This window comes from Diadema setosum, chromosome 9, assembly GCF_964275005.1.
Source record: "Diadema setosum chromosome 9, eeDiaSeto1, whole genome shotgun sequence".
Classification (NCBI taxonomy): Eukaryota; Metazoa; Echinodermata; class Echinoidea; order Diadematoida; family Diadematidae; genus Diadema; species Diadema setosum.
Genome location: NC_092693.1, coordinates 37179501 through 37207485, shown reverse-complemented (window position 1 = coordinate 37207485; position 27985 = coordinate 37179501). Strand labels below are relative to the sequence as shown.

At 38.5% G+C, this 27985-nt stretch overlaps 1 protein-coding gene across 1 annotated transcript; it reads left to right on the top strand.

Moving 5' to 3' along the window:
* Nucleotides 1-7: 7 nt before the first annotated feature.
* LOC140233360 (leucine-rich repeat and coiled-coil domain-containing protein 1-like) lies at nucleotides 8-27985 on the top strand. The gene is made up of 23 exons (XM_072313466.1): nucleotides 8-357; nucleotides 1437-1654; nucleotides 2224-2331; nucleotides 2955-3013; nucleotides 3335-3484; nucleotides 4215-4307; nucleotides 4713-4806; nucleotides 5299-5476; nucleotides 6514-6670; nucleotides 7143-7242; nucleotides 7893-8011; nucleotides 8168-8302; nucleotides 9417-9556; nucleotides 10248-10364; nucleotides 10800-10884; nucleotides 11512-11625; nucleotides 12362-12433; nucleotides 13115-13289; nucleotides 14505-14668; nucleotides 15221-15429; nucleotides 17935-18072; nucleotides 20360-20495; nucleotides 24314-27985. Exons 1-23 carry the CDS (start codon nucleotides 8-10, stop codon nucleotides 24434-24436), a joined length of 3234 nt encoding a protein of 1077 aa, XP_072169567.1. The 3' UTR covers nucleotides 24437-27985.

Below are 27985 nucleotides of genomic sequence, written 5' to 3'. Positions count from 1 at the left end.
GGGCATGATGGAGCGTGAGGATCGCAGCAGTAATCTAAGGGTGACCCTGTCTGGAGTGTCCCTGCCTACAGACCAAGCAGCATCCGATGAGGCAGCGCCCCACGAGTTCTGCCTCATTGATGCCGGCATCCAGAGCATGCTGAATCTTCCCCTCGTGGGACGCATACAGACCCTGAACCTCCACTGCAACAGTATCTCCAAGATGGAGAACCTGCAGCATCTTCCCCACCTGCGCCACCTGGATCTATCCTCCAACCGCCTCGTCCACATCGAGGGCCTGGAAAGGGTGGGCGGCCTGAGGACACTGAATGTTGCGTGCAACCACCTGGTGGCTCTTTCTGGACTTGGGAGCTTGAAGTAAGATTTCGATAACATCATTACTATGTTGGAATGACGAGCTGGCTTACCACAGTAAATTAGTTAAAATTGATAGTGTGTCTGCAAATAGGAGGTCCCGGTTTGAGACTCCTTGTGAGACCAATTGACCCAATATTGTGATTTATAGTTTGGATCAAAAGTGTATCGTTTAGTGATTCTATATGTATTTTCAACACGCTGGCTTGTTTGACACTCCGGGTATACTATTTGGAAAATGATGTCACTTTTTGTGACAACATTTTCCAAATTGTACATTAGTTGTGAAGTGTTGTCATCAAGCAATTGTGACATCATGCCCTGCTTTGTGCGGTCAGTTTAGGATCCTTCCACAACAGTGCGTCCGCCACACAGCTTCTTGCCTTGTTTTCCCCCCTTTTTTTGTTTACATTTCTGTTTCAAAATATAAATCAAATATACACTGCCTGATTTTGATTTTCTGGTTAAAGTTCTTGGCCTCGATGTCTCCAAAGGTACTATTCACTTCGGGGCTGTGTCCTTCATTGATTATCTTTTAGTCACCTCTGCCCATAGTTTTAACCTTACACTCTCAAGGCAAAGTATATTATTGCAACCTCTCGTTTGAGATGTGACACACATTGATACACATTGATATTTGGGTAGGACTGGAATCAGAGGTCCCACTTGTAGGAGAGTCACTAAAATATAAAGTATCCCACCACCCATCCCCACAAGGTGAAAGAGGAAACCCGATGAAGTGGTTCATGTGATGCACAATCCAAAGAATGGGCAAATAATTCTGACCCCTCATGATTCGCCAACATGCGTACTTTTTAAAAGCACCAATCAGCAGTCTGTAATCAACCAAGTACATTGTGCCATATAACAAGCAGGAACTTACATCCATTGCCTATTTGCTGCCTTTGAATTTTCAAAATCAGTTTGTTAAGAATAAGAGCACGGAAGAAGATGCATAGACAAAGGTATGTACACATACCTAAAAATGTCACTTTACATCATTCAGTCATCTACTGAATCAAGCTTTTGACGTGTGAGTGTTGCTTACAATGTAAAACATTTAATATTTTCTTTTTTTTTAGGTCGCTTAAGAGACTCAATGCTTCCTACAACCAAATTCAAGATGTGACGGGCCTTCGTGACCTCCATGGCCCCAACTTTAGTCTCACACACCTACATCTCCATGGCAACCAGTTGTCTTCAGCTGAACACGTGATTGGCTGTTTGGTTGGCCTGTCACACCTCCAGCATGCCACGTTTCAGCATGAGGAAAGTGGCAATCCAGTTTGCCGACTGCCTGGTATGTGTTATCTTCAGTTTCTGATATTGTTGTCCTTTAGAAGTGCCATTTAGCTCTTCAGTTGTAAGTTCTTAGAGAGAATGCAGTGGACATTATCAATGTTGTAGGACAGGTACAACAAACACATGAGGAATTCCCATGTGCATTCTGACTAATGGTGAGATGGGGGGGGGGGGGATGGGTGGGTATGGTATGCATTTCACGACTCATTCTGGTTGGAATGTCTTCTGAATTGACCAAGGAGTTTCTGTATAGACATTAACTTACTTCCCAGTGGCCTGTTGCATAAACAGATGCAATCAAACTTAAGTCAGAAAATCAATCATAACTCAGATATCAGCCAATCAGATTTGAGTATTGAAAGATCTATGTTTGATTTTCTGACTTATGTTTGATCTTATCTTTTACACAACAGGTCCCAGGTAATCTTTGTACAAACAGATTGATTTTGGTTGTTACATACATGGGATTGCATTTTATATACATTAATTGCATTTTGTGGTTAGTCTGAGAGATCAAGTAGTTTCGCATGAGCATCTTGTGATGTAGATTGTCTTCTTGTGTAACAGGCTACAGAGCTGCACTCCTCAACTCGGTGCCCCAACTCGTGTCTCTTGATGGTCTAGACAGGACAGGAATGCCTGCCCAGTCCGAGGATGGCCTGTCAGATGTACCAGGTCAGAATTGTTAATCCAAGCTACAGTTGTAGTAGTTCAGTTCTAATATTACATACACTAGGACATAATTATGCTGTGTTACATTATTACAAGTCTATTTGGCAACGAAAATGAATTTGTTCCTTGGATTCTTCAGATTCCAGACATGTACTTCTTCAGATTCCACAAGGCAAATTTCAAGTTACACCATAAAAAGAGTATAATGTATCAGGTACCCTGCTGGCTCTCATTCTGTGACTATCAAGTCAGATGTTCTGATATCAATACCACATTAATTGAGTTACCTTACCAGTGAACATTTGTTCAAATTTAACTTGCCTTTACTGTTTATTTGGTGCCATTCCAATTTCTCATGAAATTCTTTTAGGTCTATTTGTTTTAGAAGACTTCATATAGGTCAACTTGAGCATAGCATTAAGGCTGTTTGTACTGTCACTCTATCTGAGACTCTCCATCTCGCTCCTGAACGCACAATTTCTTTTATTTTGTCTATTTTGTTTTCTTTTCACGTATATGGATTACTAAGCTTTCAATTTTGGTGTAATGTTAATGAAATGAACTGCAAGGAAAGATTTAATTTGTGTTTTGCTTTATGTATCTCTCCTCTGTTTTGTTTTCCCCAGGATTGGAGCAGTATCTTGACATCCTTCTGTCATCAGACATTGCTAGCAACCCTGACCAGGTGAGACTCTTCAGTTTGGCTAAATGTGTTGTTTTGAAGTCATGCTTCATCAGTATTTTGGCAGGCTCAAACGTTCTTACCCAGTTTTTCCCCATGGGTTGTCACATATACTGAACAAGTACTGCATTTCTTTCTCTCTATGTTTTTTTTTTTTTTTCTGATAAAGTGCGTCAGACAGTCTTTACAGGCACACATAAAAATTCTGGAGTTGCAAATTTGTAAAAAGAGCAGATGGTCATTTGTACAACCAAGCATGTATTCGTGTCATTATTTCCCTTAATTTCTTATTCTATGTTGCCTACGTGTTCTGTTTTACAAAAGGAAACACCTCTCCAAATCATAACACCCAAGATAGACCAGGTGCTTGAGCGGTTCAGGCAGCGTGCGCTGGCGTCATCTGGGACCAGTGGGAGTGGAAATGGGTTGGATGATAGAAGAGATACCATACCAGCTCCATTGAAGCAGCTGCAGGTGAGGAAGGATGTAATATAACCTTTAACTTCCGTGGATCAGGGGCCCATTTCAGAAAGGAGTTTGTATTTCTCAAGAGTGGCAGTGTTTATTGCTAGCATAGCAATGCCCTCAAAGCTTATGGTGGTCTGGTTCTTTTCTGGCTGCCGTCATGGGAACTTGCAATCATCGTGACTTAAGTAAGATTATCCATAAAAGGTGTCCCTGGGCTTTAAACAGGAACCACAGACATTTGTTTATGGTGTAGAATGAGAACAAAAATTGAAACCGATGTTTGGGTGTCTTTTATGACTGATGGGGGATGTGTTTATTCATTTAGTTTTTTGATTATGTTCTATCTATCATTGTCAATATTTCATATCTTTTAACCTTTTGTATGTTTTGAGGGACAACTGACACACTGTGAAATGTCTGTGGCAGAGAAAGGGTTAAAGATGATCAAACATCAATATACCATAGGCATGAATAGCTCTGCAACCCTCTGTCAAGAAACTGTTTTTATACAAACATGTGACAGCATTATGACATTGGTCTGCTTGTAGTCCCACCAGTGCATATCTGTGTAATCTTTTCATTCCATCCAGTTTTCACTTGTTCCTTGTAATGGTATTGCCCCAAGATGTGTGTTCACTGAATTCAGTCATCCCACTCACACAATATTTATCAACCATCATGCCACAGTCAGTGGATGATGCTATCATTCATACGCACTCCTCACTTTTCTTCACAGGGCAGACATTCTCAGCACTCCGCCAGTAACCATGAGGAGAGATTGAGGCTGCTGGAACAGCAGCTCAATGATGTCATGGCCAGGAGACTTGGGGTAAGCAACTGCATTCTGTGTATGCCTTCTTTTTTCCATAGTACAACATATTGTCTACATTTTATATTTTCCATGTTTTATGTTTTTAGTGGTTTGCTGAATTATGATGATGATTAGTCATGCAAGTAGTGGTAATAATAGTTGCTGCAGCATCTCCTGGCATCCCATCTGCATTTTAATATGTAACATCAAAATGACTTCGAAAATGAAACCTTGACACCTTTTCTTTTGCATAAAATGTGTGCAGTAAACATTCCTTTCATGGATGCAGTTATTGTGAAATACTGCAAACATGTCATCAATGTTTGACAAGAAATTATAGAAAACTAAACAAGTTTGTGTGAATTTTGATTGCCATTTGTTGCCAAAGTGACACAAGTCTGTTCTTTGTTTTGTCCTGTACAGGCTGTGGATGTTTCTCCCAGTACCGAGAGCCAGGACGATGCATTCCATCCTCCACCAAGGAGGAGAGCTGGCTCTGGCAGAGTGGCTAAGAGAGGTATGAATCTCCTTTCACTACTCCAATCCATTTGGTCCAGTGGTTTGCATACTATGCTTTGCACAGAAAGGTCCTAGGTTCAAGCTCTGCCCAGGGAATAGGTGAAGTTTTCCAGTGAGATGCATATTTCACACTACTGCTTTGTGAGTTACTGTAGTAGCAGCAGATAAGGTTGAAAAAGCTGGTCTTAATCTGCAATTTCTGCCACCCTATCTCTAGTGATAGATGTTACAGTAACCAGAACATGGTGTGTCACAACTGGTGTGAAAGGCTAATATCAACTTTTAGCAGTTCTATTTCATTTTTTTTTTGTAGCATATCAGAGTAGCCACACACTACAAGTTAGCATGTGAAATAATCAATAATTTCTAAATCAATAGTGCTAATACAGAGACAATTTTAAACAGAGCGTATCATTTTGTGTTGAAGATAATCCAAACATTGTATCTGGTTTGCTTTGATGAATCATATATTTTGTCTTATATCTATCAGACACTGATCATACGGATGAGAGTGACAAGGATGCAAACTCTGGGTCTGAGACAAGAAAGGGAGAGAAGCTTCATGGTGGAGGAAGAGGAGGAGGAGGAGGAGGAAGAGGAAGACAAAAACCAGCTGGTGTCAAACCTGGTAGACAGTCTGGTGAAGGCTTGAAAACAGCAAGTAAAAAGTAAGTTAAAGGAGACCTCCGTATGATTTTCAGACTTTTATATTTTAACAACTGTAAATCAGTTGTACTGAATACGGAGTTTCAGAATTTATTGTGATTCCGATGAGGAATAGGAATGTGTTCAAAAATCATAACGAATTGCAATGAACAAGGATGATGACATGGCAGCCTCACCATAAGTATGCAGGGTTGGGGCTCAAGGAAGCAGAACAAAATAAGAAGGCATGCATAGATTCTACACAGGTGAACTTGTTAAGCAAGCGGTATTGTAATGGAATACACTACTACACTTTTGAAACGTGAGCCTCCTATGTCATCAACATTGTTTGGTGTAATTTGTTTAAGGTTTTTCAGATTATTGGTTTCTGTTCTCATGACCACAATAAATTCCACAAATCTACAAATGGGGCTGTCAATTTACTTACTACATGATGTGAAATTATGAAAATCGTCTGGAATGCCCCTTTAAGTGTTGAGAGTAGATGGAGATATTTTCAAGAATTTCATGCAGCTGTTATTATGACAAGCATGTTATCTGATGCAGTGAACAAACTCCATTGTTTTGTTCTTTGAAATAAAGTAATTTTTATTCACCTCAAATGCAAACAATGCTTTGTTGATTTATGATGCATGGATCATAGTCCTGAATTCAGTGAATTTACTCTCTCCCTTCATGGAAAAAAAGAAGACAGAAAGAACAAAACAAAACATAGAAGTTCTTACAACACTTTTTAATTACCCAGTGTTGGGTTCAAGTGTTGTTTGGTTCAAAGGGTTCCATGACATTTGCTCCTGCGACAATTGCACCCATGAAATATCTACACGCTAAGCCAAACACAAATTCTACCCACAATCCTAACCCTAACCTTGAGTCCACAGAGAAAGTAAGTCTGGAGGAACCGTCGCAGGAGCAAATGTTGTGTCACGGGTTCATAGTGCCCTAACTTTCTCCAATAAGGGCAAACCAAGTCATTGACAAAAATTATTTTCATAACCAAGACATTTCTCGAACCTACCGTGCATCATTTGTTCCACAGACCGACCAGGTCCAAAGTGAAATCGAGTCCATCCTCGCACAAAGACCAAGATGCTTCAACGTCGCCCTCTAGCGGTCAGGAGAAGAGAGGCAGGGGTAAGGCCTCTGCTGCTGAACACATCATTCACACCACAGCTGAGCAGGATGCTGACAAATTAGTAAGCAATATTTTGAATCCTTCAGATATTGACAACACCTATATCTGGTATTGCTTTTGTTGCAAACTGATCACACAGAATCACATAACACACATTGCAACGTTTCTCTCATTTTCTTTTTGTTTTTGTTCTCTCTTTCTGTAATATGAATCTGATTTGATATTCCCATATTTTTCATTATTTGGGGGTTTGTTTTCAACCATATTTGTGACAGGATTATTTCCCACAGGCCCTTTTTGTGCTAATGGTGATTATCCCCATAAACTGTACAGAGTTTTGATGGGTTTTGTTTTAGAAAATTCTTGATGCAAATTAGTTGAAAGGAAAGGACAAAATGCATTTTGCCAGACAATGTTTTGAAAGTATTTTAGGTTGCACTCTAGCTTGAGCTTATGAGCAGCAACAAGAGTAAGAGATTTAAAGATATGGACATGTCTTTGAGTTTTTGTTTTGTATTTGCTTCTCTTGGCAGTCTCTTCTCCAGGAGTTAGACAATGAGAGAGAACGACGGTGGAAGGCTGAGCAAGCAGCCATCAGGCTAGCTGATCACATCAAAGAATTACAAAGCAAAGGTCAGTGCCTCTCATGTTCACACTGCTTGGAATACATTGAATATGATCCTGGTATTTAAAATGAAATCAGGTGTTCTGTTTATTTTTGTTTATATCATACACTGAGCAAAGCATGACAGGTTATCCATACTGTCAAGAACATGTGAAAGTTTAGCTGTGTGTTTAATGTTGCATAGGTAAACATGCATGTTCACTTGTTTGTATATATGCAAGTGCTTATCATTTCAGAGATTTTTTTTTTTTTTTTTTTTACCGAAAGTTACATACCATTTCCAATTCAAGGGAATTTCTAAATGAAGTCCTTTTCAAGTTTACAGATTGATGTGTCAATTCAAGGTAGTGAACTTGTGTTGTATAATCATACATCCATTTATCCTTACAGTCATTTTATGGGGTTGATGATCACCAAATCATTTGTTAATATATCTAAACATTGACTCAATCATTTACATGAAGAAAAAGTTTTTGAGATTATGTACTGATGACTGTAGCATTAGGGTCTTGATACACCATCAGATGTAGAAACTGAAGCTATTTAACCCTTTCCATGCCATTGACTTTAGACAGTGTGTACAATGCTATGGGGTTTTCTGTGCCCACAGGTACTGAAATTACACAAAGAGTTAATGTAACATTTTGTCATTTCACAGCGAATGAGGAGAAAGAGTTACAGGAAGTTGCGGTGGAAGCCAGCGGCCGTCTGAAGCAAGCCCTGATGAACGAGAAAGAACTGAACACAAGACTAGTTGAACAGCTCCAATTGTTCAAGGTAAGAAGACAGACCTACCTACATACATTGCACAAACATACAAAAATTTTAAATGTTGATTTTGACAAGGTAATCAAAGTACACAAATATATGTTAATATATTTGCTTATATCTGCAAAAGATTTCCTCACATAAATATTTCAAACAATATTGCAGGAGAGGTTAAAAGAAGTGTCTCAGAAGTTGGCCACCAGTCAGAAGTCTGAGGATGACCAGAGACAAGCACTGAGAGCTATGGAAGAGACGGCCAAGAAGATGGAGACAGAGAAACTCAAGGATCAAGCACACAATGTAAGAGTGAAGTCAACCTCACCTATAGTCAAATACAAAGGGACCAGAGAAAAATCCTTTGATATAGTGTATATGCCGTATATCTGGCGAGTCTAATGAAAGAATTAAACAAGTAAGTGCTTTACCTTCTGAAGTTTGATCCTCATTTCAAGAGGTACGTGGAGTGGAGAAATTAAGTTTGTCACTTTGTTTCATAAGAACACGCAGTGAAGTAAAATGCTTCACGAATTGGGACTTCTCATCTATTTCATGAGTGGTTAAATTCGTGATTGTGGAATACAGTAATAAATGGGGAAAAGTATGTACATTGCATTCATGTCAGGGTCGGTGTTGATATTTTCACAAGTTGTTAAATTCTCAAATAACACCACACTTGCCAAATTTGCAGAAATAAAAACCTTGTGAAACATATAGGGTATACAGTACATGAATTTTGACTTACACATTTAGATTAACACATATTATATCCAACATGTATTATATCCATCAAGGTAGAGTTTTTCTTTGACTTCTGTGGTGACTATGTGATGAGAGGAAAGACTGTAATGATCAATGTTTTAGCTAGAATGAAACCAAAACGTACATATTGATTGAGTGATTTGCAGCATTATTAACAGAAGACAACAGTGAAGTTTGAAGAAAATCAGATAATCAGTTGAAAAGTTTTGAATTTTTAAGTTTTGGTGCAGCCATGGCTGGATGAGAAGACCACTACAGTGTGTGATGTCACATATGTACAGTGATATAAAGAACATGAGAGAAGAATTCCACAAAATTGCCATTTTGAATGCGATTTTGTCCATGTTGCACAACTTATGCTGTTATTAATTATTAAATGAGACATGTATGTGTCACAATATTTCTTAATGTGGAGAGATAAACTCGCTACAGCCAAAGAGAGAATTGTGGGTGATACAATGTATTACTGTGCAATTTCTCCAAACATAAAGATGCATAGTCTCTGTAAATCTCAATGATTTGGTGAGAAACAAGTGTGTTTCTTCAACAAGAGGTAATGTCATCTTGTTTAAGGACCATTTGATAAAAACAAGAATATCATGATGAATGTTTAACCCCCTCTGCCACCCCCTTCGATGTTTCCTACAATCCTTAGGCCAAGCGAGTCCAGGAGTACCAGTTGAGGGCAGCAGCCATGGAGCGAGAGGTGGAACTGGTGAGGGTAAAGGCCAGTCAAGAGGAGACCAAGATCCAACAGCTACAGGAGCTCCTGGCCAACAGGGAACAGGAGCACAGGTAAGGGGAATTCCCCCACACTCCCCCCTCCGTACCCCTTCTTGCCCCTTCTTGCTCCCCCCCCCCCCCCATCCATGTAAAGAAAGCCTCGTGTACTTCTATTTGTATGAGATTTTTCTGTAATTGAGTTCAACTTTGTTATATTCCAGGAGCAATTTAAGGCTACCTCAATCCTGCTGATATAAAGCAGCCATGAAGCTTGCTTTGATAGAGCTGGTTTAAAGTGAGCTCAGAGAGGGAACTGTTGGCATGCCCATCTCAGGAGCGGTATGTAAGTGCCACCCCCAAAGCAAGCACTTGCATTTATATGCTGGGTTACAAGGTAGTTGTCAACACACTGCTGATTAAGCTAAGTTATGTAACATTAGTGAAGTGATAAGTTGGGTTTGACTTTTACTACTGGACAGTAAAAAGCTGGCATCAGTCAAGTGACAACTCACGTTTAGCAAGTCCTGACCCTGTGGTAGCCATGTTTTCAGGCCATCATTTTCTAGAGGGGAACTAGACATGACTCTGAGTGGAAGTTTCATGTTGTGTCTCCCTGTTTACATGGCTGAGAGAAAATTTGTCATAGAAATGTGGCAGTTGTCACTGATAACAAGTTTTATGAAACGGGCCCCTTGTCAACCATTCGTGGAGCATTTTGTCATAGTTTGCTGTGTTTGACAAGGAGGCCTTTGTCTGTCCACAGAACTGAACTCCAGTCGTACTTCAAGCCTGGAAGCAAGGAGATTCAGGAGATGATTGACAGAGAGCTGAAGAGAGAACAGGAGAAACAAGAACATGGACAGATCTTCTACAAAGAAAGGTTGGAGGAAATCTTGATATAGATTACTTTGTTCTGGTATCATATTTAAATGAGTGGATATCCATTTATTGTTGAATTATTTGATGTAAAGTACATTCATTATTTCTAAAAATGTTATCCAATATTAACTAATCAATTTCATGTATGATTACATTCAAGTATTTCGTCTTTATCAATTCTATATTTTAATCCACAAGCAATTTGATTGCTTTTGTTGCAATTTATGGAACCAATAAACAGCTTATCTATCAATCTATCTATCTATCTATATATCTATCTATCTACAACTTGTTTATAGAATCTATCTATCTCTCTATCTGTCTATTTATCGATCTACCTATCTATCTATCTATCTGTCTGTCTGGCTATTGTGTACTTTGCTATAATGATATAAATGTAAGAAAACAGATCTGACCCTGAATTTTATGCTTGCAGGATCGAAACCCTGACCAAGCAATACGCAGAATTGGAGGATGAATTCCGGCTGGCCCTGCAGATAGAATCCAACAGGTTCCAGGAGGTGAGCTATCAGATGAGTGACCATTGAAGAGTATGAAAATGTCATCTTCAATCATTAGGAGTTTTTTACCTTCATAATCCCATGATACACAATCTTTCTTTTAAGTTTTCATCCTGCAATTGTACCTGTATACTTTGTATTACAGTGATAGTGATAATTCCCACTTAATTGTAATTTAATCCAACCTACACTCATATAATCACTGTCATGTTTGCATGCATTGTGGAACATATCAATCTCCAATTTTTTTTTTCTCTCAGGATTATGTTTCACAAGTCTAATGATATATGCTGTTACCATTGTCTGTGATAATACTTTGTGTCATTTCTCTTCCATTATCAATTGAAGCATGTATGGTCTGTGTTTATTTGTTTAAAAAAAAGTGGAGAAACAAACTTGGATCACTGTTTGAATTTTTAGGCTTACATTGTTCTTAGTGATATTTTGGTAGGCAATGAGGATTTTTGATTGATTTAGACCATGAAAGATGAGAGAAGGCAAGCAAATAATGAGAACAAGATATGTACATGTATATCTATGTTAAAAACATATTTTATATATGAAATTGCTGTCATGCAATGTTTTAATAGAAGATGACCAGTCAGACTTGATGTTTGTATGTTTTAGGTCCAGGAAGCCTATGAGAGGTCCAGCCATGATGCTGCCCAGTGTAGACAGCTGTTGAGTGCATCGGTGGAGAAGGAGAAGAGAGCCTCTGGTTTAGTCACGGAGCTCACCGCTGTAAGTTGTCTTTATAATCTCAAAGCAAAAATCCCATTAGTCTTTGTTTCAGAGACAATAAAAAAAAAAAGAAAGAGAAGAAGAAGAAGAGCAAACCTACATTGGCATGACTGAATTGTAAATGGCTTCATCAAATATTCTAAATGTGTCATGGGTATGCACTCTGTTTTGGAATGTGTTATGTGTGTACAGATAGGTTATGTTTTGTCTTATGTATCGTAAAAGAAAAGCAGTGGTTTTACATCATTTTCCATTTGTGGCTTGACATACGAGACAATGGCTTTGACTAAGAATGATTTCGAATGTCACCTTTACTGCTGTAGGCATTCATTGTTTCCATGTAAGATTGCCCCAGTTCCTCTAAGGTCACTTTAGATGCATGAAATTTGTGACACCATGCAACTATGGGTAACAAGTTTGGGGATTGTTTATTTCGCCTGTGGTGAACTACAAAATGAATTTGAAGCGACTTCAAAAGTAGGAATTACCTGTTTAGGATGAGTTTTTACTTCAAGCTGTGTGACGGGCAATTGGAGCTAGTAACATTCTGTTCTTTTCTATGCTGGCTACTCTCATAAATGCTCCATATTAACCAAACAGGCAAGAAAACCTCATGGTCAAAGAAAGATGACATTGAAATGTGTTGTTGCATAACTGAAGACAAAGGAAAAAAGAAACATATAATGTCAGACATTCTTGGTGCTGAGGGACTAGCCTATCATTGTTATCCTTCTAGATGGTGAAAGAGCAGAAAGGCCGTATCACAGAACTCTCGAGGGCCAAGCAGGAAGCAGTATCCTCAACCAGGGTGAGCTGATCATCTCATACATTACGTTTGTTAGATAGAGTATGAAATAGCTCAAAGTGGGCTTAATGCTACAACTGTCATAGTTTGATACATGATCTTCATCCTGTAGCTGTTCTATTCTGTCCAGAAAACTGTGTAGTCTTTCAATGACAGCATTCCTATCTTAAACAACAATAACAATGACAAAATGCTCTCAACTTTTTATGAAGCCTGAAGGAGTTTGCCAGAGAGAGAGAATAAAAAAAAAAAGATATGGAACTTTAGAATTGTATGCTGACTTTTTGTTTATGTACGAAAAATGACAACCTAATACAGTTAATGTAAAACTGGAAAATCTATCGACATTCTAATCTACCATCTTTAACTGTGAGCATTGCTTGTATGGAGATGTCAACTGTATTCTATACTTTTTTGTTGTTGGTTTTTTAATGTTTTGTTTTGTTTTGTTTTTGTTTTTTTGCTTAAAATACTGCAGGTTTTGTAAGGTATACTGTTTTCCCAAATTGTATTACTATACATGTCTATTTGCAGGAAAGATAAAAATACTGATTTTCCACCAAACCTTTGCCTTTTTAACCCTCAGAATACTGTGATACTGCAGTGCTGTAAACAAGGGTGACATCCCCGCTTAAAGACAATAAATTTCATTGTGTGTGCTGTTGTTTGTTTGTTTGTGTTCAGTCTAGAATCCAGAGCCTGGAGCACCAGGTTGAAGAGAGCCAGAGGAAGCTACAGGTCCTGGAGGCTCTGAGGCAGGAGAAGTCCCGGCTAGCAGCCCAGCTAGTGGCCCAGGACTCTGTCATGGAGGGTCTGAAGCAGGAGAGGAAGCTGTGGGGTCAGGAACTGGCCCAACAAGGTACTATGTGCATCATGTAGGTCAGAGAACTTAACCCATGCCTCCTTGACCTTTGACCCATGACCTCTCAACCAAGCTAATAGGTCAAGCTCCTGTCAGGTACTCTTTTCCCCTCTTAACCCTAAAAAGGCTGGGGGGGGGGGGGGGGTTGAATTAACCCCCCCTCGACATTTTCCACGACCATTCCGCCACGCGAATTTTTTTGACCGCGCCGCTCACTGACTTTTTACTTTCAAGTCTCGCACATTTTATGACACCACTTTCGCGAAAATTGGGCATACCGTTACGACGCGGCACAACCTTTTATACATGCTTGTCAGACCGAAAATACGGCTCAAACATGTGATTTTGTGTACAAAGTCTATGCAAATAGAGTTTTCTCACCTTATTCAAAAAGATATGATTATTTTCACTTTCAAGGACTAGAATCAAAGAATTTTAGCATAATAATGCTTAAAATAGGTTCTGTAATAAATTTTGTGGAAAAAACGAAAAAGAAACAAAATGTCGAAAAACAAAAAAATACATAAGAAATTCATAAAACTATAGAATACATAAGAAATTAATTTTGATACCAGATTTTTTTTCTAATTACATTGTTAGGAATGCTACAAAGAATAATATCACCAAAAATTAGGATGCTATTAGCTTAATTTTCTGAGTTAGAGCACAATTTATGATATCACACATATTAATTAATATAAAAGATAAAAAATGCAAAATTCATTTTTTTCTTTTACAGTTTGGTAGATTACGCAACAGTTAATTTATGTGCCAATTTCATGGCAATTACACGATCGACGACTGAGATCTCAGCTACAGAACAACCCAAAATCCCGGCCTGGTTAGGGTTAAGCTGCTTTGAGTAAAAAAGCTGTGAAATAGAATGTGCAAACTAGTAAGTGCATTGTAATCTATACTGCTCCATGAAGAGAGGAGGCTATTTCGTAGCAGTCATACTCGTCCCACATACCTACATCTGTGTTAGTACTTTTTAGTCTAATAGATCTTTTTTTTGCCAATCTCAGTCATGTGTTAATGTTTGAAGTCCGCGGTATCAAGAAGTACCACTTTGGACATTGTGTGCTTGGAAAAAATAGCAATGTTATGCCCTAAATGTTATTACATTTCCAAAACTATTCTGGAGACATGAAAGTAAATGAAAAAATGGAAATTGTTCACTTATGAGACATCATGATCCACTGCTTTGATTAGGTGCCTCATTAGCCCAGGACAGAGGTCGTCTGGAGGCCAGGATTGAAGCGCTGGATGCGGAGGTTGCTTCGCTGAAGAAGCAGCTGGAGAGAGAGAACGACACGATTAGGATCAAGACCCAAATTATCGACGACCAGACGGACTCCATCAAGAAGCTAAAAGATGTGAGTATGCCAAACCAGTTTTGATAATTTAGGAAACAAACATTTGGTCACCGAGTGAACATTATTTTGGATATTAGTTAAAAATCATTATAGTTTTTATAGGAATGTAACTAGAAAGAGAGAGTAGTGAACAGGATTTGTCAGTGTTAGAAGTTTTATATGTGATCATTGTGGCTGACCATTTTATCATTGGCAGTATTATATTTCTGATGAGGCATAATGTCTTTTAACATTTTTTACATGTGTAGAGCTTTGTTATTTCATACTTTGATCATATTTTTGCATTTTGTTATGCCCCTGTGTTTGTGTGTGTTATGTATTTGTTGGAATTCCAAATACAGAATCAATCAAAAGTGGACAAATAGCACTTGAACTCTGTTACACAACAGTGTGTGTGTTTTGTTTTTCATACTCGAGGTCTGAATGATTCTGTGTTAATGACGAACAATGCAAATCAAAATTATCTAAGCTGGAGTTTTTAGAATGTGCTGTCATGGTCACTTGTTACTTGTACTCGATATTAATTCTATATGACACTACTAATTGGTCAAGGGGCTGGTGGAGAAGGACGACGAGGTCAAGGCGGCCCGAGAGGAGACACTCAAGGTCCAGCAGAGCTTGGAGGACCGTCTGGCCGCAGAGCAGTCAGCCGTCCAGGAGCTGACCGGGGAGGTGGAGCGGTTGGCTGAACGCAAGGACCAGCTGAAGGAACGGGCAGAAGGCCTCCAGCAGGAGTTGGAGGAGACTCAGAGGGCTTACAGGTAAACCTTGATGGGTGGTGTGCACCTTTAAATCTCGTCTCCTTCTCATGTCTCTCTCTTTGTTTCTCTGCGTTTATTTCTCTCTCTCACTGTCTTGTTATTAGTTTTCTGCCTTCCTTTTCTGTAAGAATTTATTTTTGGGTGGTATGCACCTATTAACCTCTTTTTTTTTCAGATTCAGATTCAATTTATTCAACACTTTCAGTAAAAACAGAGGAAAAATACAGAAAATTGGCAACACCATACTATAACAAAGAAAAGAATGATCACAATAAGCATCAGTATAAGATTACGAATATACAATACATTTGAAAGTGTTCGGAGACAGACAGAAAAGCTATGCCTCATATAAAAGTCCTGTCCCCATACTATTTCATTCGTAAAATATCAAAATATTGATTGAATACATTTGTTTATGAATTAATACACACATACATATGCACACACACACACACACACACACACACACTGACATATTTCATAAGAGATCAATTTATCACACAATTTCGGCATACTGATTTAAAACATACAATCTTAATTTTCTTTTGAACACATTCAGCAATGAACTCTGTCTTATTTCAACCGGAATAGCATTTCAAATTTTGGGTCCATTAAAAAATATAGAATTATATGATGGCATGGTTCTGGCATAAGGCAGTGTAAATTTATCTTTGATTCTCATATTATATTTTTGTCCCCGCCGAACGAGTTCGAGCAGGGGACTATGAAAGGGGCTCCGTACGTGTGTGTGTCCGTGTGTCCGTGTGTCCGTGTGTCCATCCGTGTGTCCGTCCGTGCGTCCGTGCGTCCGTCCGTGCGTCCGTGTGTGATCAAAATGTTCAAAACGCTACTCCTTCGCCATTTCTAACCCGATTTTGATTCTGTTTGCTTTATATGATAGCACTACATGGGAGCTTTGAAACTTCTATAAAGAATTTCAGTTGTGACCTTTGACCTTGACCTTTGACCTATATTGTACATTTTGCTTCAAAATGCTACTCCTTCGCCATTTCTAACCCGATTTTGATTCCGTTTGCTTTATATGATGGCACTAGGTGAGGGCTTCAAAACTTCTACACAGAATTTTGACCTTTGACTTCTTTGACCTTTGACCTTGATTTTTTGCCTATATTGTACATTGGCTACAAAATGCTACTCCTTCGCCATTTCTAACCCGATTTCGATTCCGTTTGCTTTATATGATGGCACTAGGTGAGGGCTTCAAAACTTCTACACAGAATTTTGACCTTTGACTTCTTTGACCTTTGACCTTGATTTTTGACCTAAATTGTACATTTTGCTACAAAATGCTACTCCTTCGCCATTTGTAACCCGATTTCAATTCCGTTTGCTTTAAGTGATGGCACTTGGTGAGGGCTTCAAAACTTCTACACAGAATTTTGACCTTTGACTTCTTTGACCTCTGACCTTGATTTTTGACCTGTATTGTACATTTTGCTATTAAATGCTACTCCTTCGCCATTTCTAACCCGATTTCGATTCCGTTTGCTTTATGTGATGGCACTAGGTGAGGGCTTCAAAACTTCTACACAGAATTTTGTCCTTTGACTTCTTTGACCTTTGACCTTGATTTTTTACCTATATTGTACATTGGCTACAAAATGCTACTCCTTCGCCATTTCTAACCCGATTTCGATTCCGTTTGCTTTATGTGATGGCACTAGGTGAGGGCTTCAAAACTTCTACATAGAATTTTGACCTTTGACTTCTTTGACCTTTGACCTTGATCTTTTTACCTATATTGTACATTTTGCTACTAAATGCTACTTCCGGCGGGGACATATATTACGCACCGCGTAATTTCTACTTTTCCTTGTTCATATCTTTCTATCTCTCAGCTTTTTTTCCCTCTTTCATTGTCTTGTTATCAATATTCTGCCCTTCTGTCTCTGTCATATCTTTTATCGCATTGCATTTTTATGTGTTTGTGTGTGTGTGTGTGGGGGGGGGGGGGTGGGTGGCTCTACCATTTGATTACTTCATCTTTTGGTCTTTCTTGCTGATGTAATTTAGCGATGTAAACTTTCATGTATTGAGCACCCGTGTGTACAATGCATGTTTTTAAGCTTTATCCTTCTTCCAAACAAGAGAAACCCTGGAAGCGAATTTCTTGAAATCTGTCTCCGCATGACTTCCCTCCCATGAACTACATAAATGATTGTAATCAATCATTGTAACATGTAACAATAAATGGAGCCTCAGAAGGCACAAGGTTATTCAAAATCTGTTGACTAATCCATCCCCACTTTCTACAGATGCTTTGTAATATACAAAAGGTGTACTTCTTGAATGATCTTGGTGCAGCATGCTTCAGTAGTTGAATACATCCACATTCTACATCTACCTTTTTTTAGAACATGGTCTGAATTGTAAACCTGTCTGTTTAGTTTTGTATTTGTTTTTGACATATTGAACTGATTGAGTCCAATATGAAGACAATTATGAATGTCCCGTCTGGTTTGCTTGACCCTCTTGTGATGCCAGAGCACTGGACAACAAGTGGAAGGAGAAAGGAGACATCATCGGTCAGCTTGAGACACAGGTCAGACAGGTCAAGGAGAATTTTGACCAGCGGGAGAAGAAGCTGCGGGAGGAGAGGGACCGGGCTCTGCAGGCTGAAAAGTAAGTCCCTGGTTGACCACCCCTCCTCCCTCCCCCTCCCCCCCCCCCTTGATTCAATGAGGGATTGTTTGAGGACCTCAGAGATACCAGCTTGAGATCACAGTAGGCCTTAAGTGGAAATGGGCCCACTGCAGCAGGAAAATCATTGCCAAAACTGAGAGCATAATACCATTTGAAGTTGTCTATTGTTAGGTGATCCGAGTATCCTCTCGGATCACCTTCTGTATCTGTACGGATTCTTTCTTCTTCTTCTTTCTTTATTTCTCCCCAAAAGTTGTGCAGAGGTTAGCTCAGAAAGTGCTATGCCTATCAAGTTCAAACTTATACCATGTATGTATCGTGTCCCAAAGACGACAGGTCTAATAAAATCATAGTGATCAATCGACCGTGACGTCACTATGACGTCATTATATGAAAACACATTCTCAATCATATCTCATTAATGGAAAAGAATTTTTCAATGAAATTTACGTCACATATATTTCAAGTTATGCGCATTCTACTCATGTTCTCAAAATTCATATTTTCTCTTAGAACGTGCGCGTACGCGCGCGTTGAAATATTTGTATGCTCCAATCGAGCTCAAAATTTTTTTGCACACGTTTCAGACTATTTGGAGCATTTTTTGAAAAATTGAAAAAATCGGACGGACGCGCACGCGCGCGCGCATATACGCACGCACAGCTCATATGCAGTTGAAATTTCCAGTTTTTTCACTTTGATCGGATGTCTGAACTGCCAAGGAATATTTATACCAAGTTTCAAGTCAATCCCACTCAATATGACGTCATACCGGCCCGTCAAAGTTGAAATTCCGCGCGCGCGTCAATGGCGATACACAGTGCAACTATGCCAAAAAACTGCCAATCTTAAATCCAATTTTACTCGTCAGGATGGACGGTGACCCCCCATTTTCTTTACATATTTTGAAAGCTGATGAGTTGTACATGTCATTTCATGGGTTGGCAATGCTGACAAACTGATTAAAAGATATTTAATTTCTTAATAAAGTAAAAAAAAGTAAATTTTCGAAATGACGTCATCAAATTTCAAGTTCATTCGAGCGTATCTCACTAGTCCTTTGTCAATTTTCACCCAGATTTCAGTATGATGTAGCTTATTTAATGTTCTTTCAAACATAAAATTACAAAATTTTGATTGGATAACGGTATCACCTCGTAAAAATGGATTGAAAGTAATCTTGTCAAATTTGACCAGTTTACGTGTTATCTCTATGAGAGTGCAGTTTTTCTGGAAATGAAAATTGACAGGACTATCTTTATCGAGCACTAGCTCACTTACCCTTCAGTGAATTTCTCCCAGATTTTAATATGTTGTAGCTGAGACCTTACGCTACCGTAAGTGTTGCCTTCATTTTTTCATACGATGTCTGGATCACATCAAAAATTTTGGTTGAAATTCAGGCTTATCTTCGATGTATTGAGATATTTTTTTCTTTCTGCAACTTTCTTTGCAATAACTCAAGAAAAACGGCCTCTATCACTTCCATATTTTGCACATGTTTAGTTCATGTCACGTAAATTATTTCATAAAATAACAGCTACTTGATCAGACACCATCTTGGGTATGTAAATTAGGGTCAAAGGTCATAGTGTTTCATGCTGTGTCTTGGTGAATACATGTCCTATCTTTCCCATATTTTGCACACGCAAAATCCATGTTACAAGGATCATTTCACGAATAACTATTTTTTACTCAGATGCCATCTTGTCTGTGCAAATCGAGGTCAAAGGTCATATGTACTTGTTGCTGTTTCTTCGTTATAGTGTATACAGAATTTGGTACCAAACATATGGCAGATATGATTCCCTTTGCTAAATGAGAATGCAAACATCACACGGCCAATGTCTCTAAACACAGATGAAACTTGTATGGTCATGCCTATTGCGATCAGGACTCGAATCATTGATAAAAAAAAAATCGGATCACCTTAATTTGTCAGCGATGACAAATTACAATCTCTAGTTGTTGTTGATGATGTTGTTGTTGTTGTTGTTATTATTATCATCATTATCGTCATCATCATCATCACCATCACCATCATCACCATCATTATCTAATTTGTTATTGTTATTTTCTTTCATTATCGTTGCAATGTATTCTACCTCACAAATTGTGCACATTTTTTTCTTAACTCTGTTTGAAAATGTAACAAGTGTAGATTACAGTTTATGAGAGATTTTGTGAAAATATGGGATGAAATGCATTTAAAGGAAGACACGACAGAGGTGCCAACAGTTGCTGTATGAATGTGTCCTCATCACAGGGCATCCGTGGAGAAGCTTCGTTCAGTGGATGATGCCTTCCGGAGACAGATGGAGGCTGCCCAGCGGGGTCACGTGGAGCACATGGATCAGCTGAGGCAGGAGAAACAATCTGAACTGGATGCTGCCATGGGCAGGGTAAGATGAAACACTTCTTGGGGTAAAACACCCTCAGGACCAATAGCAGGTATACTTAGATTAATGTACATTAATATTATTGTTGTTGTTAGTGTTGTTGTTGTTATCATTATTATTATTATTATTATTATTATTATTATTATTATTATTATTATTATTATTATTATTATTATTATTATCATTATCATTATTATTATTATTATTATTATTATTATTATTATTATTATTATTATTATTATCATTATTATTATTATTATTATTATTATTATTATTATTATTATTATTATTATTATTATTGTTATTATTATTATTATTATTATTATTATTATCATTATTATTATCATCATTGTAATTGTTATTACTATTATCAGCATCATCATCATCATTATCATTAGTAGTAGTAGTAGTAGTAGTAGTAGCATTAAACAATGATTGTACAGTCCAACCTCGATTATAAGGCCATGTCGGGACCGGCGCTCATCCGGATAAGTGAATTGGCCGGATATGGGAGACACAATGTTAATGTATATAGCTGCCGTCCCAGTGCACTGGCAGCTAGGCAGGTAGCGTACACCGCAACGGTGGTGTAATCTATGCTAGCCTGCGCAAAATTGTAGTCCCTTCTTCACAAAAATAAAGTATATCTTTGTGTGAAAATCATACATGTTTTACCTCATTAGATATTTAGAAACCTGTCATGCACATCTTATGAAATTAGTGAAATAGATCCATGAAAAGATATTAAAGTCACTGTTTTTTCTCAATTTTTGGAAGGGAAAAAAAAAGTCCTTCACTGCTTGAACGTGTCAGGATAATAGAGATTTCCGGATAAAAGGAGGCCGGATAATCGAGGTCGAACTGTACTTGAAAATAAGTTGGTGTACCAGTATGTCGGCATGTAGGAGTACACACATTTAAAGGAAAGCAAAACCCAAAGAGAAATGTGGATTGAGTGAAAGCAGCAACATTAGTAGAACACATCCGTGAAAGTTTGAGGAAAATTAGACAATCGATGCAAAAGCTTTGAATTTTTAAAGTTTTGTTGTTGGTACTGCTGGATGAGGAGACTACTTGAGTTCATGATGTCATTTGTGAACAACAATAGAAAGAAAATATAAAAGAAATTTTACAAAAATTAATTTTTCATGGAAATTACACATTCCATTAACTTGATACTAACATATGTGACCCGCTACAACAAAAGGATCCTAAAGTCGCTGATGGCTGAGCCGAGAAAATCGAGTTTGAAGTTAGATCATCAAAATCGGTCAAAACTATCGGTTTTCTGTTTTTTGCATGATTTTGTAGTCTAATATATCGGCTATCATCTGCCGAAATTTCGAAGCTAAATGGCAAGGCAAGAAAAAAGGCAAGAAAATAGCGTTTTTCTGGGCCGTGATTTTCTGACTTTCAACGGAACAGAAACATGTCCGAAGATTTGGATTTAGCACCGCAGCTAGACTCCGCCCCTAGCAACGAGGGAGTGATCTTATTGGTCAGTGCGTGGCTTCCTGGTTACTGATTGGTGGTGCGTAGACCGCTGGCGCTAAGCTTGAATGAACATCATGGAGGTTGCTAAGAACATACCTTCTATTGTCGAGCGGTGAAAACTGTCTTGCCTCCCCTTGATTATGCTAGTGTCGGAAGGATAACTTTGAAAGCGGTTTTCTCAAAATGCTGATTTCCTAAACCACTCAATATGCGGTAATAAAATCATCAATATCTCCGCAACAGAATACTTCCATGAGTCGTGTTATATATAAAATTAAAGTGGAAGAGCAAGGGAATAATATCATGTCATTTTCAGAAAATTATCCTCCCCCGACTTTCGGATCCTTTTGTTGTAGCGGATCACATATGTTAAAGGGTAGTAATTATTCCCCCTGCTTTCTGAAAGCAGTTAGTCAAGTGCTCTTTCATTATGCTAGAAAAGTGAAAGCATTATGAATTTCCTTCATATTTTCTTCATATTGTTGTCCACACATGATGGCATAAAACTCAAGTAATCTCTTCTAGCAGTTCCAACACCAAAACTTTGCATCAATTGTCTGATTGTCCTTAAACTTTCACTGATGTGTTCTACTAATGTTGTTGCTTTCACAATACACATTTCTCTTGGGGTTGTGGTTTCCTTTAAATGTCTCAATTTAGAAGTTTAATCCAGTAGCGTACTCGAAGAAGAAATCAAGGGCCTAGAGGGTACCCGTGTTGAGAAGTTTTACACAACCGGAAGATAGACAAGGTTTAAGTATAACCTGTGTCTATTGTGTCAGGTAGCTGCTTTCTGCGATAACCTGGGCCTCAAGTATATCACTGTTTATAGGGGCGTAATCTCTGGGACAAAAGACACCATTGGTAGGCATTGATCCATGACACTTGAGTTCTGGGTGCCTGTAGGTGTTACCTCTAATCCAGACAAACACTTCACTTCGATTCAGTCTTCAAGTATTCTTCCAACAATAGGCATTCCAGAATCAACTCAACTCACCCAAGTAATTTGCCCCTCATTAAAGTCAGGGAGCTGAAGCGTCCTCCAAAACATTGCTTTCATTCCTGTGTCAATGACTTCCCATTTTACGTCCCATCAAAATAAACCAACACCTCAACCTTCTTTCACTCTTTTCAGGGAGTCCAACTTCCTGTCTCAAATCTGTGAATGAAAACAGAATGAGTTGTGAGCTCACATTAAAGCTTTTTAATGTGGACCACCACAATTAATGGCCAGCAGAGAGGCTATATTGTAGTGGACTAAAGATTTCCTGCAGCCAGTAGTCACCATCTTCTTTGCAGGGCTATTGACAAGGTGTTAGGGATCACAAAGCTGACATTCTATTTGGACTGGCATGTCTTTACATATTCTATATGATTCTGTTGTTAACAGCATGTTATGAATAAAATTGTGAGGAATTAATGAGAAGAAATGCCATAATATTTGTAGATTTTGTGATCTCTTAGAATATTGAAAAAAAAAAGTTTCTTTGAATCAAATGTTAGTTTCCTAGTTGTATTGAAATATTCCTAGTGCTTTGGGGTAATTCTGATAGCATACTAAAACTAGAAAAGCACTCTGAGAGCGCAGACCTCCGCCAAGCATGCAGCTTATTTCCACCACTGATCTTGTTCTTCCATAGAGATATCAGTGATTTCCACACATACGTATGAGTGCTGAAAAATCTTCCGATTTCCCAATATAGAAGCCTTTGTTACGTCATAAACCCTCAGCTGCTCGGCGCGCCTCGCCGTAGCAGAAACTAGAGCACGCACTTTAGTGCATTCATGCAAACCTCAAATACGTGCAGCCTGAACTCCCAAGTTGATTGACCCTACCTGCCAAAATATCAAAAATCCTTTATAAATTCCCCCCAAATTCCCGGATCACTACCAAAAGTTAATCATTTGTTACTTGTGTCATTCTCAACCTTTCATGCAAGTTTCATCTAAATCCGTGCACAACTTTTTGAGTTATTTTGCACATGGACAAACAAACAAACAAACGAACAAACAAACAAACCAATGAACAAACCAACGGTAACGAAAACATAACCTCCTCCCTTGGCGGAGGTAATGAATATAAGTTTTTGATGTATCATACAGTTGGAAAAGCTGTTTTTTACATGGTTCCAGTATTCAGTCACCTGTGAGTGTTTTGGAATTAAATCTGTAAAGTAACACTGGAAATGTGATCATTCATTAAAATATATAATATCGCAGGAAACGTATTGGTTGAAATTCTGGCCCCTCCGCATAATTTATACAAATGCCTGGCAACATAGGAATGTTGACACTCCAGATGAAATTCTGCCCCGTTTCCAACCCAGGTCGCAGATGTGGAGGAGGAGATGAGGCAGTTGCTATCGGAGACGGCCGCCCAGAAGAGGCTCATGGAGGAGAAGGTGCGCAGACTGACGCAGGCCTTCTCAGAACTCCAAGATCTGGGATGATGTGCCAGCTTCCCGTAATCATGTGTTCCCCCACGGCTGATTTATCTGATCTGTCTACACCTGTTCAGTTGACAGTACTGCCAGTGCTCCATATATTGATGGGTACAGACTTGGCTGAAGATTCAAGATAAAAGATGTTCAGTGTTGACCTGTGAAATCAGGTCCATACCACACCCACACCAAGCTCAGAGAGTACAGGCAATGGCATATGTAAGTCCGCTTTAGTTTGGTCAGTCGGTTTATATTGTAAGTCTGAATTTTTACTTCGTTGTAAGTGGAATTTCGTTATAACCTTGTTCGTTATAATGGGAGTGCACTGTATAGGACCGTACATTCTACATCAGTAGGTGCATTCACATTCGAATTACCAAGGTATTAAATTGCTGACACTGTTCACATAAGGGAAATACCACAGTAATAGATGGTGCGGTAATTCAGTTGATGCCGTTCTCATTTTTGAAATACCATGGTATTTCTGATAAGCACTGTGTAGGTGCATATCTCCTCTGGGGGAAAACATGAGAAACGTGTTGGGTCATGTGAGAAATATATTGCTGTATGATCGATGGTATATCTTGATGCGATTCACACTCAAATCTTGCATGCATGACTCGTGTGAAGTTTGAAATCCCACCCTTGATATTAGGTACTATACTTTGGTATGTATTCCATGGTGTTTTTGCATTCACATTTCAAATTACCACACAAAATACTGCAATATTTCAACATCAATGTGAATGCACTTAGTGTTTGTATACAGCTGATCTTGAGTCGAATGGAGTCAAAAATTGATTGTGCAATAATGATGATGACCACACCACAGACTTCATTATCCTTGAAGTGTTTACTGTGCTGGTCCTCTCAGCAGACCTGGAGAATGTATTAGATGACTTGATGCAATGTCGATATCATAAATTTCTGAAGTATTTGTCTTCTTTGCACTCTTTATATAACATTTGCCTGAATTATGGCAGAAGATGGTTGGAGGAATAAGAGGAGTACACATCATAGTTTAACTTAAATTCTCATTGATTCATGGGTGAGAGAGCAAAGCATTTCAACTCTTTTACTTTGTGTCAAATGCTTCAGGTTATCTTTCAGTTTTCGAAGATAAGAGTCTTGCTGTTCAGATAGATGTTACTTTGCAGCCCTGGATTGACCATTTTGACATACATACCAAAAGAGTTTTCCTATTAGGCTCCAAGAAGCCTGCTTCTCATCACTGCTCTTAGCAGTGGTCTATGCAGAAAATATCAACAGTTGCGATCAGAGTTATGTTTCTAGTGCTATCCAAATTGATCAATCTGACATCATTGTTCAAGGTGGTACAAAAGTAACAAAGATCATTTATCATCAGCATGCTTTGCATAATTTGATCTGACTTTTGCAGGTTTATTCCTGAACACTGTCAGAGGCTTGAACGGAAGTGAGAATGAAAACTCACTGTCAGTCAGGAGTGTAAAATATGGAGAACATGTGTTTATGTGAACACAGCTCCTCCACTCTTTGGAAGTGTCATTCACCTGCCCAGGAGTTGTGCAGTTATTCAGGAAATGTTAAACTTGCGGCGGTCCCACCGTGACACTCCTTCAGTGGTTATCAGAGGTCCTCATTTTGTGAACCTGTCTGTCATGTCTAGCAGTGCAAAAAGGTCACCCACAGCACCTTGCTCAGTTTGGAAGGTGATATAGCCTCCTTTTCAGACTTCATGGGATGTACTGTAAAAGTGGATATTTTCACGCTTGGCTGGGTAATAAGAGTTTTGCGTGTTTTTAATTCCGCGGAATCCAGACATCGACTATTTGAACATTTGAAAAGCAAAAATATTCGCATGCTATTTTTGAGCTAGTTTCGGATTGCGCGAAATGCGTATAGATTTCAACACTGCGAAAATTTCCACTTTTACAGTATAAACCTTTGTTCCAACAATGAGAGTGTTTTCTATATAGGTCCTGTTTGTGAATTTTGAAATTTTGACAGCAACTTATGGTTTTAAGAATGAGATGTGTACAGGCCTAGGCCTGTACCTCAGATATATAGTTATTGGGACTGGGAGACATAATAATTTGCATCCATTAAAAAGATTTTTAATTAACTCCAAGTAAATTCAGGTCATTGATATCATAGAGATATTTGTAATTCTCATTAATTAAAGGTTTGCTTTCCATTAGGAACTGTGAAAAAAAAAAGAATATATTATATTATATTATATATAAGAAGATATATTTATCCATTTGATTTTGTACGAATACTGAAATTATTTGATTATACACTGTAGGGTGTTTATCCCAAAGTCAGCCAGAGATTTGAGTGTTCTTTTTCTACTTGCTAGCTAGTCTAAATACTTTTTATTATTTTGAAGATGTGAGCTGGACAGTAAGGCTACCATACATCAGGCAACTTCAGTTCAGATTGGTTGGCCACTTGTTAGGAGCATTTCAGAGTGTGGCTCTGTCAAAACAAAGCAAAATAAAACAACACACATACACTTCTGATTGGCCAGAATTGCCCCTCCACACAATGCAGGTGAACAAAGAGATAGGCTTTCACTCTCGTCAGTGTGGATGACACATTAAGTGCTCTTCCTCATCAGTTTGAAGATGACAGAGTAAAAAAAAGATAAAAAAGAAAGGACTGGAAGAAAACACAAGTAGGTAGAGGGAACACAGCTTGTGGTTGTACTCTACTGAGGTACTCCGCAAAGAGGGCAAGGCCTCTCTTCAGTCAAGGGTAAAGAAACAGTCCTTCCTGGCGAGATTTGATCCCTTCCCCATCTTCCAGGGAGAGTCCTGAGGGAGAGAGCCCAGTTGTATCATCAGCACCCTTGGATTGATCGCTTTACAGTCACCCTTGAGTGCAGCCCCTCATGCAGAGTCCTGCGGAGAGTCCGTATTTTGTTTCCTTTCATCCAGAGTGCGTTGTGCAGATGAGTAGTCTTAGACATCCAGGCTATTTGTGATAAATCTAGTGCTGTTATTATGTGTCATTTCATTAAAAAAAAAAAAAAAAAAATCACTATGATAATGTTGATGAAGATGATGGTGTTGATGATAATAATAATGATAATGATAATAGTGATAAAGATTAATAATAATGAAGTGTCAATACTTCTGGCATTTACTATATGGTACCACTTGACTGGCTCTATGCAAGAAAGTCACTATAATTACAATTACAATGACCATTTATAGCTTGCTTAGATGACATCAGTTCTCCAATTCTCCTTGTGTCTTTTTCACTTCATGCTGCTTCACAGGCTTCCTGCCAGAAAGTCACTATTACCACTGACAAGGAACAATAACAGTGACTTTCTGTTACAGGGAACAATTGATGTACACTCCGTCCATACACAACGTACAGGTTAAAGACCTGTATGAGATACATTGCATTAATTCATCATTGGCTTTACCGCTTCAAAACTTGTAGGCCTATGTATTTTTATAGTATTTATGCACTTTGAGAGCCAGAGGATTGTACAACCTACATCTGGTTCTTTTCTATAACAAAGTGTTCACTTAAAATGTTCCATGAAATAAAAGATTTATATTT